The 18392-nt window shown below is 37.7% G+C and overlaps 1 protein-coding gene across 11 annotated transcripts in view; it reads left to right on the plus strand.

Moving 5' to 3' along the window:
- The window catches only part of NR2C2 (nuclear receptor subfamily 2 group C member 2), a 45086-nt gene that overhangs the window by 13867 nt on the left and 12827 nt on the right, over positions 1–18392 (plus strand). For 10 of the 11 annotated variants that reach the window (XR_012634315.1, XR_012634316.1, XR_012634313.1 and 7 more), the window contains 11 exons: positions 2883–3083; positions 4293–4395; positions 5421–5600; positions 7472–7619; positions 9232–9325; positions 9737–9870; positions 11460–11637; positions 12648–12769; positions 13257–13396; positions 16260–16397; positions 17876–17981. Coding sequence is in view for 7 of the 11 variants with exons in the window: in XM_074914696.1 (XP_074770797.1) it covers positions 2883–3083; positions 4293–4395; positions 5421–5600; positions 7472–7619; positions 9232–9325; positions 9737–9870; positions 11460–11637; positions 12648–12769; positions 13257–13396; positions 16260–16397; positions 17876–17981 (1544 nt within the window). In the remaining 4 variants the exon portion in view is untranslated. The remainder of the gene's footprint in view (positions 1–2882; positions 3084–4292; positions 4396–5420; positions 5601–7471; positions 7620–9231; positions 9326–9736; positions 9871–11459; positions 11638–12647; positions 12770–13256; positions 13397–16259; positions 16398–17875; positions 17982–18392) is intronic. The other variant, XM_074914702.1, reaches the window with a different exon arrangement.

Here is an 18392-nt window from a genome sequence, read left to right on the forward strand (position 1 = left end):
AGTGGGAGAGGAGCCTGTGTAGGATAGTGTTAGCCTCTGGGAGTGCTGCACAGTGGGTCGGTTACTGATGGATAATCTAAAGATACCACTAAGGTATCAGGAAGTGTGTGGTGACAAATGCTGTAAGAATTGTTAAGTGTTAATGTTACCGGAGTGTTCACTACTGTAACACTGAGCTGTTGCCCTCCTTGGCCTTGTTGTGGGCCCGTACAATACTCCCATGTACTTCTTGCCAGAGGTGGTGCTGGAGAAGAGGAGCTTGTGCCCCAGGGCATTTGGAACAGTCCTGGCAATGCAGCCTTCATCACAGGCTGGATCTTCTTGGGATATGTCTTGGGATATGTCTAGATCAGGGTGGGTGGGTACTGCCCCCATGAACAGCCCTGAAAACACCTTTGAAATGGTTTTGACATTGTCATTATACTTACTATACATGATACAATTTTTTTAATGTAATACCATTTTCAAAGATTCAGATTGCAACATGTATAATTATGTACATTAATTTTTCTTATGAATCTAAATATAATTTACTTCTTATCCAGTCTATTTTTTTGTCTTATTTATTATCAGCAGTGCTTATATCTGATCCGTGAAAAATTACAAAGAAGTCTCTATGATTTTACTTTATAGACAGCACTGAGGAGATGTTCTTCAGTTAACAACACTTACCTATGTATTTTATCTAAGATGTTATTCCTTAAAGTTATCAACATGAAGTGGAATCAGACAGTCACTGACAGTTTCACATGCTGACTCTCGGGATTCTGTTACGATGGAAGGTTTCTATTGTTGATACAGTTGTCTGGTAGCATAATCTCCATTTTGCCTGGTAGAGTAACCATATCAATATGTATCAATATTTCATTGCAAGGTAGATGTTCTCACAAGATGTATAACTGAAGCATAATGAATATTCAGCATTCATAAGGTATTTACATTGCAACTTTTGTTCAATTCTGCAAAATAATCTACCTCCTTACAACACTGATATTTTTGAAAAAAACCTATGACTCCACAGTAAAGGAGAATACTAGGATGAGAAAAGAGTATTCCTTATTCCTCAAAACAAATACAGGCAATACTCCAGTGGTGTCAGTCATAATCCAAGATTAGATTTCACTGTGAATTGTCCTGTTAGTTAAGACCTATATGAAAATGATGGAGGCTGAAGAAGTCTCGCAGGCAAAATTCTGGGGAGCTTAACAACTTAACAGTTTTATGGCAATGAGACTGAGGGGTAATGATTGTCCTTTAACCTTCGAGCTTCTTTAGAGAGTTATGTTTGTAGACTCCATACACTAATGCACTGAAACGTTTATGCTTATGAGACCTAAAATGGCTTATTCTCTTCTGTAAATATAAGAATCTAAAGAGTCCCTGAAAAGCTGTCTTGTCCAAAATTCAGTAGTAGGCTGTCTTCATCCCCAGTGTTGAGTACCATTTCCTTTGTGCAGGTCTCCCTGGAGCCTTCTCTCCTCCAGCTGAACCCCCCAGCTCTCCCAGCCTGTCCTCACAGGGGGGCTCCAGCCCCCCCAGTATCTCCGTGGCCTCCTCTGGCCCCGCTGGAGCAGGTCCGTGTCCTTCTGCTGTTGGTGCCCCAGAGCTGGACCCAGCCCTGCAGGGGGGTCTCCCAGAGCGGAGCAGAGGGGGAGAATCCCCCCCTGGCCCTGTGCCCACCCTGCTCTGGGTGCAGCCCAGCACACGGGGCCTTTCTGGGCTGCCAGCGCCTGTTGGTGGCTCACAGGCAGTTTTCCATCCACCAACACCCCCAAGTCCTTCTCCTCGAGGCTGCTCTCCAGCCACTCCTCGCCCAGCCTGAGTTTGTGCTGGGGATTGCCCCGACCCATGGGCAGGACCTTGCTTTGGCCTTGTTGAACTCCATGAGGTTTGCACGTTCCCCCTCTCCAGCCTGACCAGGTCCCTCTGGATGGCCCATCCCTGCCCTCAGCGTGTGACCGCACCACACAGCTCGGTGTTGTTGGGGAACTCGCTGAGGGTGCCTCATCCCACTGTCGATGTCCCCAACAAAGGTGTTAAACAGCACCGGTCCCAGCCCCGACCCCTGATGAAGGCTGCTCATTAATGGTCTCCACTCAGACATTGTGCTGTCAATGGCAGCTCTCAAGTGCACCCATCCAGCCAATTCCTTACCAACCAAGTGGTCCATCTGTCAGATTTGTGTATCTCCAATTTAGAGACAAGGATGTCATGCAGGACAACATCAAAAGCTTTGCACTAGGGAAACTTTCTTCACTGAGAGGGTGGTTCGTCCCTGGAACAGACTCCCCAGGGAACGTTCACAGCACCAAGCCTTCAGGGAGTGTCTGGACAGTGCTCTTAGTCGAAATGGTTTAGTGTTAGGTAGCTGTGAGGAGCAGGGAGTTGGACTCAAAGATGCTTATGGGTCCCATCGGATTCAAGGTATTGTAGGATTCCATGAAATTTCTGTGATGCTGTCTCATTAGGCAGAGTATACCCTGTCATTCATCAGCCACAATCCTTAACTTTATATTTGTTCTTACTCTGTCTGGGACCCACTATATGTAAGTCCTTTTGAGCAGTTAAATATGATTACAGTATCTCCCCCTATTTCTTCATTATTAACGATATCAGACTCACACTCTTCACAACTGTCTAGTATTTTCCATCTGTGGTAGGTATGATACATATATATTATAGACATTTGGTTTGATTTTATTGTTTTGCACATATATAGGCAGATGCAATAACTTTGCACCAGTGTAATAAGTGTACAAACAGCAAAATAATAAATAACAAGGACAGTTATCAGAGAGTATCATATAATTCTGAGACAGAATGAAAGGTTTTAAAACGTAAAGTTTACTGTGGCTCATAAAAGTCTTCAATGTGTTTTACAGATTGTGACAGATCAGCAAACAGGTCAAAAAATCCAGATAGTGACAGCAGTGGACTCGGCTGTGTCTCCAAAGCAACAGTTTATTTTAGCCAGTCCAGATGGAACTGGTGCAGGAAAGGTGATACTGGCTGCGCCTGAGGCATCCAATGCCAAACAGCTTATCTTTACCACCACAGACAACATTGTGCCAGGCAGAATTCAGGTAAATGTAGTAATTGGGATGGACCATAGATTTTTGGCTTTTTAGTTTTTGTTTTTTAGATTATTTAAGTCTATAATTGCTTTAAGACAAATTGCAATAGTTCTCTAAAGATCTAATGACATGGATTAGACCATACTAATTGTAGTCTTCGTCACTCAATCATAAATCCTCCTGTCTTCATGTTCCTCATGCATTCTGTTGCACTCATCACCCCTTGTTGTGTGTTCTCGTTAAAATTCCAAAGACTTAAGATGGTACTTGTGAGGAGTGTCAGGATTTCAGATGGTCTGTTCAGGGTTCACAGATATACAGAGATACTGCTCACCTGAGCAAATTTACATTCCCAATGCAGTATCAAGACATTGCAGTAAAAGCTCTTTGGAGCAGAGGCTGTCCTCTGTCATAGTTGTTTGGGGGTCTTGAGCATAACGCACACCAACAGGAGTTTTGCAAAACAAATCATATAAACAATAATCTGAGACAATATTTCACAAATAAGTTAAATTTGAGATTTCTTCCTAGAAGTTCTAGGAAAAAAAAAGGCACCTGGTCCCTGTTGCTACTGTTACAACAGAGAATGTTTTACAAGGAGAAGTATCATTCTTAGTAAATATTTGAAAAATGGTATTAACAGTCTTCTAAAATTGATTTTACTATGCTAAAAGGGTTATCTAATGTTACAGAGGGGTGGAGTTTTTAAAATTTTTTTTGCCTTTAAGTGGAATATTCTGAACAGAAGTTTGAGATGCAAGGCCTTCAGAAGCTGTTTCTGTAATGGATCTCAGCTTCAGACTGTCCTCTCTGAACCATATACCCCTAATAGCTAGAGAAGGGATAGATGGGAACAGCCTCTGAAATACAGCGTCTTTGGCTAAAATATAGCAGCTGTTTGAGAGTAATTGTGAGAAGGGAAGAATGCCATTGACTGCACAAGGGAGGAAGCTTCTTTGTACTGCACAAAGCTAGGAGTTTTACTCGGAACTTGTTTTGCTATGACTGCTTGAACAGTCTCGCTATTGACAGTAAAAACTCTCCTTAACTTGCATTTTATACTACTTCATTTCATTCCACATGTCGTACTTACTCTCAGATTCAGCCACCTCTTCTCAGTTGATACACCAATCTTGTTCTGTGGGCAAAGCTCTTTACTTTCATGTCAGAAGAAAATATTGGCTAATTACCTCTTTCTGTTATGGAATTTTCTTTCAGATAGTGACAGACTCTGCTTCAGTGGAACGTTTGCTAGGAAAAGCTGATGTTCAGCGGCCCCAGGTAGTAGAATATTGCGTAGTCTGTGGTGATAAAGCATCAGGTAAGGAAGCATAGAAAGCAGTATTCAAGGAAAGTGATTGAAAGGATGACTGGGATGAAGGGAGGAGATTTCATGTACTTTAACTGATTTTTAGCCACGCTGATGGCAAAAGCAATTGAGTCTAAAATGGAAAAATGTAACATTATACTTTGTACACACAGAATAGTTAAACTCTGCTTGGAATATTAGTTTGTACTTCAACTGGAGTGTGTGATAAATTGGCATGTGCTGAAAGACGAAATAATGATTTAATAGCTTCTGTTAACTGAGACTGTTTGAAGCATTTGGTCCAGTTCCCCACAGCTAAGGGAAAGCATGCAATAAACATGTCACCTGGAAAAGTCTGCCCGCTCCAGGAAAACACTCCTTAGTGCTCTCTAACGAACTGAAGACTTCCCAGTAGATTTTGGTATTTTACTATTGCAGAAAAAGGCAAGTAGAGATCAAGTGAATCCTCAGTGTTTCAAATCCATGCAGTAACAAGGAGTCTATGAGGTAAAATTTCTACATTAGCCAAGGAAGCAGACTGTGCTTTTATGCTACAGAGAAACTTTTCTGTCTCTCTGTCTTGCTTTCTTTTATTTTTTTAAGTGTTATATAATTAAAACCATGTCAGAATTTATACAGATAGATATTTAATATTAAGATTGCATTTCAGATTTTATTGTAAAATTACTTATATTCTGAAATTACTTCAACTCTTAGCCTCTGTGTTCTTTTCATGAAACCAGTAATCTGTAACAGCAGATAGCATTGCATCTGTATTGTCCAGAATGGGAACTACCACTTCACAGGCCTCTCATTCATAGGCTTAGCCTTCCCCTCTTCTCTCCACTCTCCCACCAGAAAGCCCTGACAATAGGTAAACAAGAAACCTCCTGTTTAACAACACTTTCATGGTCCAAAACAATGATAAGAATACAGAATAAATTTAAAGTCTGACTTTTGCAATGTTTTCATTAAGATAAATAATTATATGCTCAAAATATAAGTAATTTCCATCTAATAATATATATGTTTCCTAGGTCGTCACTATGGTGCTGTCAGTTGTGAGGGATGTAAAGGTTTCTTTAAAAGGAGTGTGAGGAAGAATTTGACCTACAGTTGTCGTAGCAACCAGGACTGTATCATCAATAAACACCATCGGAATCGCTGCCAGTTCTGTAGGCTTAAGAAATGTCTAGAGATGGGCATGAAAATGGAATGTGAGTGTTAAGTACCCAGTGTGATACTGTGCCTACCAAATAATAAATGTGGACTACAACTTTTTAGTGTGTTCTCTCCATCTTGGTGTATGTTGCTTGAAGGCAACAGAACTTTCAGCAGCCAAAGCACCTACCATACTTTTCTTTCATCACCATTTTATGTCTGTGGTGCAGCAGTGATTTGCTTTGAACCATGTCTCATACCAGTGTAGTCTCAGAGGAGCTCAATTAGAGCCACACTTAGAATGCATGTTACAAACACAGTGTATGTTTATAATACAAAATAGTTTAACATGGATGGGCATAAATCTGGGTTTGATGTTCCGCATTCAGAATGTGCTTTTCTTCCGATTTATTTCTGCTGCTTTTCAATCAGTGATAGAAAATATTTCTGTCCTTTTTTTTCCTTTTAAATTTTTATATTTATTTGGTTTATTTGTGAGCATTGTATTATGAGGCACTGTATAAACTGCCATGTTCTAAACAACTGCTTTCATGTTTGTATGCAGTGCTTCATACAACTCCAGTACTAGCATCCAAACGCCCCTTTCTCTTCTTTCCCTCTGATCTAGGCAGGGTAAGTCCCAGCCAGTTCAAGGGAGGCAGAACTTTAAGCTGTAAATAGGGAGATCTTTGTGGTATTTGCACTCTGGAACTCCAGATCTTTAGTGATGATTGTTGTGCTTTGCACACACTGTGCTGAGTGTAGGGGGGGATGTTTGTGCAAGGGAAACTTCTGCATTTCCAGAAGCTAAACCGTTCTCATCCCAATATGATTTGGATATACGCTTACTGACTCATTGGGCGTTGGGTCCATGTATCCAGCAAACCAACAAAATGGATATACCTACTTTTAATCCCCTAAATTTTGCTGACAGTAACAATATTAGTAGAGATAAAATCAGGAGCTAAGTAACTCTTGCTGGATATGAGTATACAGAGACACGTATCCGTGTATTTTACTGTTGCATACAAAAGGACTATAGAGGAGGGTTGAATTTGTTTGTTTGTTAATAATGTTAATCTTCTAGAGCAATAACTGCTGTATGATAAATTGGTCTTTTATTCATTCTATTATAGTCATTTTCAGGTGAAAAATCAATGCAGTCAGATGTTCTCCCAGACTGTAGAGGAGTTTGCAAAGTTTAGTGACCTAGATTCCAGATAACTTTCTGTAATCTGTTTAATAATAATACGTTAATATTATGAAGATGCACTTTTCACTTAATTACTATTTTAATAAAAGATTTACCACACTTGTTTGGCACATTGGAGACTGAGCTTATTTTCTTCAAGTTAACAAGTAAAAATATTTTAAATTCTGAAAAAGTTAGTTTTGGAACAGTGTTCCCTAACTGGGTGGAATGAATGGATGTGAGTCAATTGCCTGTCATGCAGAAACATGAGTTAATTCCCAGGGAATTAACCTGCATCTCTCATGTAACTTGCCTGTCTTGACTTTTTCTGTGTTCATTCTCGGTTTGCATTGTTTTGAATCATCCAGGGTATGACTGTGTCTAACATTTAGGTATAGCTTTACCTGTAAAAAAAATAAACAATTTGAAAACACATTTTGCAGAATCTTCCATCTTATTAAATGCTGATGAAATAGTAAGCTTTGACTCCAGTTTAGCAAAACTTAAAGCAAGTGATCAATCTGTGACTTTCTTAGTTAAAAATGTACATAATCACAGGTATAGTAAAACTGGAGCCTCTGTTTCATCAGTCTTCATATTAAATTTCCAGTTTTGCACTGAGTTGGTACACCATCATAACTGTGCAAACTGAAATCCTACTGTGAGAATTTTACTTTCTGCATTTTTCAGTTGAATTATTGCCTTTCAAATCTCCATGTTTCTGTCTTTATGTAGCGGTTCAAAGTGAAAGAAAGCCTTTTGACGTGCAACGTGAAAAACCAACCAACTGTGCAGCTTCCACTGAAAAAATCTATATCAGAAAAGATCTACGAAGCCCTCTAATAGCAACTCCAACATTTGTGGCAGATAAAGATGGGACACGGTGAGTACCTCAGTTTAATGGGCCTGGTTCAAGGTTGTTGTGTATAGGACTTTGCAGACACACCTGTACTCTTTTTTTCCCCTCTGCTCTAAAGAATTGGATAGAAAAGAGCTCCAATTCACAAATCATCTGTTTCCATTACCAAGACCAACCTAGACTATTCTGCTTCTCATGGAAGTTTTTATGTCTTGAGTACAGCTGGGTGGTTTTCAGTTCAGAGCTGGCTCTTGTCCAGTCAAGTCAAAGCACAGGCAGGGCAAATATATGATACTCAAACAAAAAGCATGTAGGCTTACGTTGTGAAGCATTCAGGTTAGCACCTCTCTGAAACCAAATCTGCAAATGGCAGACTCAGTCTGACTTGCTTCCCCTAAGCACAGTACCAAAAGACTGCAGTGTCTGCTGATTCAGATCTCCAGAGGCTGGTTTCAACAACAGCAAAGCAACAGCAGCTTCCTTTTGATACAGGGAGATATTCTGAGATGGTTCCCGTACTCTCAGTTGTCTACAGGCAGTGGGCATGGAAGTGCATATTGTAATAAACAGAGGCAGATTTGTCTTTTTCTGAATAGAATTTAAAAGAACTCTAGGTTAAATATTGCATTTTAAAATTTGTAGGTCCAGTTAGTTTATGAGTGCACAATAACCACCTAAAGATACTGGATCTCAATATTCACATTATTTGTTCAACAGATGACACTGCAGTTAGGAAGACTGGGCTGTAAATTTCTTGGAGAATTGTTCTGGTTTGCAAGTCAGATTGTTTAAAAGTACTGCTCACAGACATATTTGCTTCTTTAGATTTCCTTGTGCTACAGATCCCTTACAGTCCTATAAACAGTATTATTAAGTGTGACCTTCTATTATTTATGTAGGATTCAGATTTGCATAACAGGGGATAAGTTGCTGCCTGCAGTAGTTCACAGCGTTAGTCTCGGACCCCTTAAACTACACGTTCCCTGTGGCCTGAACCCATTGTGTGAGCATCTGTCTTGGGTTATGCAGATTTGAGTGTTCTATAAGTAACAAACTTACCCTTGCTGCCTGCAGAAATTTCCCAGTCTCCCTAAATTAGATACAGCAAAGGGAAAGGATGTTTGGTCAAAAAGTAGCAGAAGGAAAGGCAGTAGAGACTTTAAGCAGACCTTGATTACATGAGTGTTTATGGCTGTATTTTGGAATGTAAAACGTATTTTCTAAGAGAACTTTTTTTCCAGTGCTGTCTGTTGTCTAACTTGGAATGTACAGTTATGCCTTCCTCTGAAGTCTAACGTATAACTCTAGAGCTATTAAATTAATTCTGAGAGCATGAGAAGACAAGCTTTCTTAAGACAGAATAAACCATCATAAAAAGCAAATGAGAGGATATCTGTTTGGGAAGCTGTAATTGCTTTTGCACAGGAAAGGAAAACATATTCCAGTCTTCCTGTCTTTCAAGCTAGTTTTGGAAACTGTTTCAGAAAGATGTAAATTCTGATGAATAAACTTTGAGCTTCATTAAATTGTTAATTTAAAAATTGGTAATGCCTCTTATTCTGACATAGGTTGTTACACGTCCTTCTGATTAATGTAAAATACTATTGACTGTCACATGCCTTATGCTTTTGAACAGGTCAGCAGGTCTTCTTGATCCAGGAATGCTTGTGAATATTCAGCAGCCTTTGATCAGGGATGATGGTACAGTCCTCCTAGCTGCTGACTCCAAGGTATTATTCTTTCAGTTAAGTTCTGAACATATCTATTTATTTGTTCAGAGTATTTTAGCTGTGTAGATAGACATACTTGCTCTTGAGAAGATAAGGTTGGGCTAAGTCTGAAGATTTGTACAAATGGAGGTAATGAGCTGATCAAATCCTGAGGAACATGATTTCTTTTCATGGGCATATTTCTGCAGAAGGTCAGCTGTAGGGGGTTCCCACATGGCATGTCAGCCAGGGCTGGGATTGATGACTGCAATAGGATTTAAAGATCATTGTGGGACATTGTTCTCCTGGTAGATGTTCAGGAGGAAGGAAGAGGTATAAGGGAAAAAGAACACAGAGATTAAAAATGGGAAAAATTTATGTATGATACATCACCTAAAATTTCGATCTACTAATACGGTTCTTCCTTTTTAGGCTGAAACAAGCCAGGGTGCTTTAGGAACACTAGCCAATGTTGTAACATCGCTTGCTAATCTCAGTGAGTCACTAAATAACGGAGATACTTCTGAAGTTCAACAAGAAGAGCAATCTGCAAGTGAGATTACACGGTATGCGTTTACATTTGCATCTTAATTATCAATCCAATTTGTACATGTGTACTTACACTCATTCACGAAAGTAATTTAGTGTTTTGACACCAAACATAGTAGAGGTGGCACCTGCTTTGAAACACAAAATTCTTTAGAAATCCAGGTTTGGCTGTTCTCTTGTGAAAAACTGTCCTGTGTTATAAATGTAGTGTTCTGAAGCTAGACCAGATCTCTTACTGGGGAAAATAATAAATGACTAGTTTGTGACCTTGAGAGAGTCTGAAAATAGCGACACTTTGGTATTGTTTTATTTGATAGGCTTGTTATATGGAAGCTTCTCCTGTGCAATGCTCGTGCCCTTAGCCCTGCTCTTTAGGGGTCTGTATTACTGCAGATCTCTTTTTGAGATTGTGCTGTCATAATACCTGCTGGTAATGTAGGGGAAAATGTTGTTAAACTAAGATTAATAAACGTTGTTTTTTTTTTAATGTTTAGAAGGAGTTTGAAGTCTTTGTTGTCTTTAGTAATAAGAAAAATGGGGAGTAGGAACATGGAATCTTAAAATTTCCCGCAGAACTTGAGATCTGCATGGGTGGGGTTTTTGTTGAAGGTTTTTGGGGGGAGTTGGTGGGTTGAAGGACAAAAGTTGGCAGTATAGTGTAATAAATAAAATACTTGGCCTCAAAACTGTCCATTCTTTCTCAAGTGGAAAATTTTTGAGAAGCTTAACTCTAGGTTCTTAAGTCTTTTATTTAAACTTGTCAAGTGAGTGAACTGATATTTAAAAACACTTGACACTGCAACTTCAACTTATGTCAACCTGGTACTCTTTCTTTAAAGCAGAAAAAAAAAAATCCAATACACACACACCCAACTTCTTGACAAAAATACTGGCAAAACAGCACTATACCACGCTACTGTCTGCTGGTATGAAATTGGAGCACAAAATGCTTCTTTAAATCTCAGCTCTGTTATCATAAAAAGTTAATTTACCCTGCCTTACTTTGGCAATGGCCCAGCTACAGCTCGAGTATAAAGGAGTCCAGGGACCAGTCTGTTTTATGTTACTGTCACAATGTTTCTAAGGCTCTGTCTGTACTGTGAGATCAGGAGTGTCTGGCCATATCTCATCTTAAGGAAATTCAGGCATGTTGTCTAGAAGAGATCCACACTGTTTGCCACTATTCTGAGAAACTGGACTTCAAGGACAGGGAGTGCATTTGGTCAATAATCCTCACATATTCTGTTGAACATTCCAAGGTGAGAGGAGGGGATAGTGAATGGTAAGTGCAATAATGCCCTTTACTAGCACAAATACTAGTATAAAACTATTAGAGCGGGATTTACAATAGTATAAAGTTCCCCCCTTACAGGGGAGACCTTTTACCAGCGATATATGGGCAGATCTATTATTAATGTCTGAACAGTACAGAGGGGACAGGCTGTAATAAGTCTGACCTTGTGTCAGCATAAACAGTTCCTGCATATGTCACCTCTAAGTGGAAATGCTTTATGGAGTTTAATTTGATCATTACTCTGAATTTTTTTGAGGTGTGAGGAAGCACTCTTTCACTGTTATGACTTTTTTTTTTTTTTTTTTTCTCCAGGGCATTTGATACTTTGGCTAAAGCACTTAATACCACAGATGGTACAGCCGCTCATAACCTGGCAGATGGGATGGATCCTACAGGAGGAGGGAATATTCATGTAATCAGTAGAGATCAGTCAACACCAATTATTGAAGTGGAAGGACCCCTGCTTACAGATACACATGTCACGTTTAAGGTATGTGCTTCTCTGAATGTCTAACTAAACTAACACGTAAGACATAACCCAAAATTAGTTTACTGTGTTTTCTTTATTCTTATGTTTAATTTTGGCAATATAAGATAGGGTAACATCTGCTGTTAGAAAGCTTCTAATATAACGTTCACTCTTGCATGCCATATCTAAAGAGTATAGGTGTTATTTCATAAGACCTTTTCATAGATAGAAGGATGCTTTAAAATTTATTTCATTTTCCGGTGCTGTTGATACTCACTTTCATCCACATAGTATGATATCTTACTTAATCCATTTATAATTCCAGATAGTGTAAAACTTTCATCTAAAAGGCTCCTTTATATAAAGAAAGGTTACAGTGCCATCTTAGATGCTTATGGTTAGACCACCAAAAAAGGTCTTGCATTTTAGAGATGCTTCAGCTTCAACTGAATACGAACAAAGCCATGTTTGATAAACAGTGTGTAAGAAATAACAAGGGTGTTCATCTTGCTGCAATCAAATTGCAGTGTTCCAAGAGATACAAAGATCATGACTGAAATAAGTAATACTTAATATAGTCAAACATTTATCATAACCTGCTTATTCCCATTAAGGGTGTTTCGTGACTTTAGATTCCTGTCACAGGACTCCCATTTGAGATATTTAGATTTTATATTTTATTTTGCTTCTTTTGTAAATGTTTCAAAAGATCTTTTATAACACTGTGATGCTAGCCAATGCTCCGCAGAGCAACGGAATTCATAGATTTAATTAATGAGTATTAAAACATTTAAAAGGAAACATTTGAGCGCTCTCCCACATAATTTTGTGTCTCCTAGTTCCATTTTGCATTCCTTGCCAGTAGTAATGAGTTCTTTAGTACAGTTTTCCTTTGACAATTTCTCGTCACACAGTTGCTTATGACAGACTGTGAGAGTAGTTTGAGTGGTTTTGGTGGTTATTTCATTGATAATAAAAACTGGTTTATGTCTGAACTGTGTATGTTGTACTGTACTTTTATTTCTCTGCAGCTGACAATGCCCAGTCCCATGCCGGAGTACCTTAACGTACACTACATCTGTGAGTCAGCGTCACGACTACTTTTCCTCTCTATGCACTGGGCTAGGTCTATACCTGCATTTCAAGCTCTTGGGTAAATGGACATATTCTGTTGAACAGTTTGCTTTCTAATGAATTTAAGCACTGATCTGAACACTTTTCAGCTGTTTTGAATTTTTAAATGATGATACTGTTTTAATTTTTAATGAATTCTTTAAAATGTGTGAAGACTATGCAGTGTTCTCCTTTTTGAAGAATAAGATAAAAGATGGCAGAGGAGGGGAGAACTGCAATATCTGCTGTTACTGTGGTTACAGAAGCTAAAGCCAAATCAAAAGCAGATGTTTGATTTGTAGAGCACTGCTTTACCGACAACCCAAAATGGTTTCCTGTAGTTGGCCCATCACTTCTTTTGGCTTTTTGAAATACTTGTAATGCCCTAAATATATGCCTTTTAGTAAAGGGGTTTGCAATATATTAATCCTTATTATTAATTGTTAAAATTAACATAATTGCACATAGGGTAATACCAACCTGATACAAAACCTACCTACAGTTGTCTGATGGATTGTTGCCTACAGGCAGGACTGTAATACCAGCCTCGTGCGTGCCTGCTGGAATGAGCTGTTTACCTTGGGCCTAGCACAGTGTGCACAGGTGATGAGTCTGTCCACCATCCTCGCAGCCATTGTCAACCACCTCCAGAACAGCATACAGGAAGGTACGTTCTCACTGTGTCACTCTTGGACATGTTCAGTCCTGTCAGTGCTGCAGAGATGTTTGCATAGCATTTCCCACGAGGTGTGTCCTCGTCAGTGGCAGGATTGTTCCCCCGGACCCAGGGGAAGGAGAAGCCTTCTCTTGCATAATTACCTTTCCTCTGGTGACCTGCCAGGTTTGTTACGCTGACCTCGTGGAGATCTCTGGGGGATAGAAGTACCGTAGAAGAAACAGGCATAAGGCTGGGGGACGTACTCTCCTGTCTTCCACATCTGATGGCAGTACAGAGAAAGACAAGTGTATCCTAAAGCTGGGTGTGCTCACAGAGCTTTCATCCCTTCCAAATTAATTTAAAAATTTTTTTTCCCCTCTTAGAATAATGACGTCTTCTTCCAAGCCACACCAGATTATTTTCCTTCCAGAACTTTCCTTCTCCTCTTTGCAATATAAAACTATAGCATTTGCCAAGTATCACAACAAGACTGTTCTTGCAAGCATAATGGTTTTGGATGCTGCTATAATGCAGTAATGATTAATGTATTTTGAAGTACCCTGTGAAGCACTAAACCACCTATTTTCTTGACACTCTTGAGAAGATATATGCAACTTTATTTTTTAATTCAGTGTTGGCTTGTTGATAATGATGACTATATCTAGAATAGATTATAATCTGTTAGGGTTGCGCTTTTTTTCATTCTTTTCTTTAAGGTTGCTGCTCCCAATCAATATGATTAATTAGTGTGAAAGTAACATTCCTTTTTTAATAGGAGGAAAAAAACAACACTAGCAGCTTTAAACTCTGCAAACACAGCATATTACATGAAAACTAGCTTAAATTTAAATGTGAGTTAAAAGTAGTTGCAGAATACTATTTGGTAGTGATCCATTTGATGATTTTTGTGGTGCCATTACTGTGCATACAGCAAAAATTAGAAAATAGGCTTTTACTGAGGAGAATGAAAATTGATTATAGAACTATAAAATATTAAAAAAGTAGATAATATGTTTAATATCCTTCAGTCCTAGTATTTGTCTTAATCTACTTTATTAAATTGATTATGATAAAGTAAATTAGACAGAAATTTGATTCATAAATGGATAGTATGCTTTCATAATGAAGAGGGGAGGGGTGGGTGTTGAGGTTATTTTTGTAATTTAAGAGAGCCTGGACAGCCCTGAAAATAAAACAAACTGATGCTCCTTTCCTGCACAGAAAGGCAAGAGTTTTAAAGACCAGTAGGGAAGTATGCACATTGTATGTTCTGCACAGAGTTGGGTTTTTAGCTGTATCTGTCAGAATAGAGCTGTGTGTTCTACCTAAACCCCAGCAATGAGTTTGTGGCAGAGTAAGTGGTGGGCTACTACAGCCTTAAACTGGATCCACTTCTATTCCCAGTCTCAAAAAAGAAGAAAAAAAAAAAAATTGTTTTACAACCTGTACTGCCAGTCATACTATGTTACCTGAGACTGGCCAAGAAAACAGGATTGTTTGGTTTACTATGATTTGTTGATGATTTGTTTTATTTATCTTTTCTGCAAAGCTACCATATTGTGTATTATAACTTTAAAATTCAAAAAAAAGTAAGAAATTTCAGAACTTTATCTTGGAAGCATATTAGTGATGAGGCTATTTGAAAACTGTGGAATTAAATTTCACTTTTCCTATTTCTGCACCATTGTTCCCTACTTAATATAGAAATAAAAACATTACATCATGTCTGTCTTGATCCATCTTCAGTAACTAAAAACTCATTATCACAATTCATGTAATTAGAAATTTAGATTATGCTTTCATTTTTATTTCAAGACATTGTGCAAAAAATGTTTCTTCTGTTGAATCTTTTTATTGTGGTTTCAAAAAATATGTAAAATAATCATAAATTACATCAAAGATTCAGTTTAAGGCACACGGGTCTAAGCAATCATATACAATATTAGCTATACAGACAAAGGTAAAATATTTAAGTTACAATTATATGAAATACTAGCATTAGATATCATGGCTGGAATAAAATAATACTAATGTGTTTCTTGAGAAAAAGTTTTATCTCTTGTGAATTGATTTATCTCTGAAGTTCGATAACAGTAATGATATATTCACAGATTTGTCTTAACGTAATCTCTAAGGTTTTCATTCTTTGACTAGTCTGCACAAACGCAGTCAGAGAGAAGGTATATTTACCAAAATAGAAATCTCTCCCTCCCCAGCTGAGCAGCTAATACCACTCAATTGTAACTTATCCACAAATCATGGAAGATTTTTTTTGAATCAACATTTTAAGAAAGAATATGAAGCCAACATAAGGAACATGATATTTCAAATGATCAAAGAATGTGTGTACATACATTTAAGTGAATCTACCTCATCAAAAAGAAAAAAGACACTTTAGCACAGTATACGAAAAATTCACTTCTAAAGTCAGATAGAGGAAAACGTAGCGCGTTATTGCTGCTCTTGCATTGATTTCTGGAAAAGATGTTTGAATTTAAAATTAGGATTGCGTGATAGCATTTGTTTTGTGCTTCCCTTCATTGCCAGAATCACTCTAGCCATTTGTAGAATAATTCACCATCATTTGAGACTCTCTGCTCAGAACAGTACCAGAATAAGACTGGTGTTGCAGATTATGCTGTACTGGCAAAATTACGCAAAAGAGTTAACTGCTAGCCCTGTGTCTGACTCGGCTTTATAAATCTTCACTTCCATAATTATTCAGGCTATCCTTACATGTTAAGTGGTTTTAAGATAGCGAATGACACAAAAGACTTTAAAATGTCACTTCACCAATATCCTTTTATAAAACAAGTAAATATATCAGATATACTTGAGCTCATGTGAAATAGTACGCAATATCTTTTTGTAGATAAACTTTCTGGAGACAGAATAAAGCAAGTCATGGAACACATCTGGAAACTTCAGGAGTTCTGTAACAGCATGGCCAAGCTTGATATTGATGGATATGAATATGCATACCTTAAAGCTATAGTCCTCTTTAGCCCTGGTAAGGAATTTAGTAACCATGTCTTTTCAAATAATAAGCATTCATATGTGAATATTTTAGCAATTATTTGAATGAGACTAATGTCTTGAGATGAGACTGATATGTTAAGCTGTAGATTAAACAATTGTTCCATAATGATTTATCACAAACATTATGTGTTTTAAAAATAAATTTGGAGCAACATCCATGTTATTTACAGTTTTGATATATCGGGTACTTTCTGTACACCCGCCTTAGAAGACTAGACTGTTACCTTCAGGTGAGAATCTGTGAGTACTAAGTTATCTGGGACGTGTACTAGTGATATTAGTGAAGCAAATAGCAGGAAGGATTAGGGGAAATACATTCACACAGTGACAAAAAGAAATTGGCTTCAATTTTAATATTTCTAATACACTCATAAGAGGAATCACTGAAATATGAGCAGAAATACCACTGTATTTTACATGGAGCTTCCACGAAATCTCCAAACTAAATGTAAACAGGCTGTCTTCGATTTGTTACCAAAAAAAAAAAAAAAAGACAGCAGACAACTAAAACATGATCAACTCCAAGAAGACACTTGAGATTTTCTGGAATAATAAGGTAAGGACACTAAAGAAATGGGAAGGTGGAGAAATGTTCCTGGGACACAGAAAGGTTAATTTAGAACTGTTGACAGACTTCAATGAAAGGGAAACTCTTGCTCAGAAATGTAAATTATTTACTTTAATTCAAATGTGTTTACCATTTTGAATTTAGGAAAATACAAAGAAAAGGAGTATCTTGTTGTCAGGGGTATTGGTTTTTTTTTTTCATTTATATTATTTTTCTCTTTATAATAAAACTTACTTTAATTAGAAGATACTGGTGTCCTGAAATTTGCTTTCGATTTGTTTTTGCAGATTGTATCATTAGGGTTAGCTTTATTAGGGTTTTTATTCAAGTTGTAGGAGCAAGAAACTCCAAATTTAAGCTAGCTCTGTCCCTTTTCAAGGGAAGAGCAGTTTGAATGCAACACTGAAGATACTTGGGCATAGTCAGATATGTGGTATTTTGGGTATTTTTCTGATTATGTGACTGTCTTTGAGGAGCTGAGCCAGCTGAATTAAAACACAAGACAGACTTAGGAAGGTCAAGAAATTGATCTGTCAAGAAAACAATCCTAGATACCACTCAGTCAGCATAGTTAGTCAAAATCACAAACACATTTGAAAAAGCAAGGTTAGGAACGTAAACTAGGAGTGTCATTGCCTGGTACATAACTACAGGCTTAATCTTTTTCCACTTTCTTGTGGATACACACAGAGAGAAGTGAGCAATCTGATTCTGATGCCAGGAAGCAAATGCTGAGTCGTTTCCTTTATACAGCTAACATGTTAAACATCACAATACAAGAGAAATATTTAAATGGAATGAAATGCAAGAATCTTATAACTACATATATTTCACAATGTATAGGGAAACAATCGACATACAGAAATGTTTTGTTTCTTTAGATCACCCTGGTCTGACCAGTTCAACCCAAATAGAAAAATTCCAGGAGAAGGCACAGATGGAATTGCAGGACTATGTACAAAAAACCTATCCAGAAGATACTTATAGGTATTTATTGTCTATAGTACCCAAAGTAATGTTGTGGGCTGCAGCTTGCAAAAGTACAAAATAACATAATTAATGTACAAATTTCCTTTTTGACATCTGTTCTTTTCTGACTATTGATGAGAAAGAACTAGAACCTTGTTCATAAAAGCAAGCAGGTTTGTTTAAAGAAAGGTAGAAGTAAGAACAACTGTTTAGCTTCTTCCATATAAATTAAACTTGAATACTTCTTTTTGAGTTTGTTTTTTTGAGAGTCTTATTGCCATGTTTAGAAAAGTAAACAGACTTACTTTATTAGAAGTCTAAGAATAACTGCCTCAACTACCTCAAATGTCTTTAATTCAAAGTTGTCAAAGAGGCTTTGAGATAGTAAAAGCTGATTATCATCCTTTCAATGTTTGTCAAGTTACACAT

This window comes from Athene noctua, chromosome 10 (genome assembly GCF_965140245.1).
Source record: "Athene noctua chromosome 10, bAthNoc1.hap1.1, whole genome shotgun sequence".
NCBI classification, from domain to species: Eukaryota; Metazoa; Chordata; class Aves; order Strigiformes; family Strigidae; genus Athene; species Athene noctua.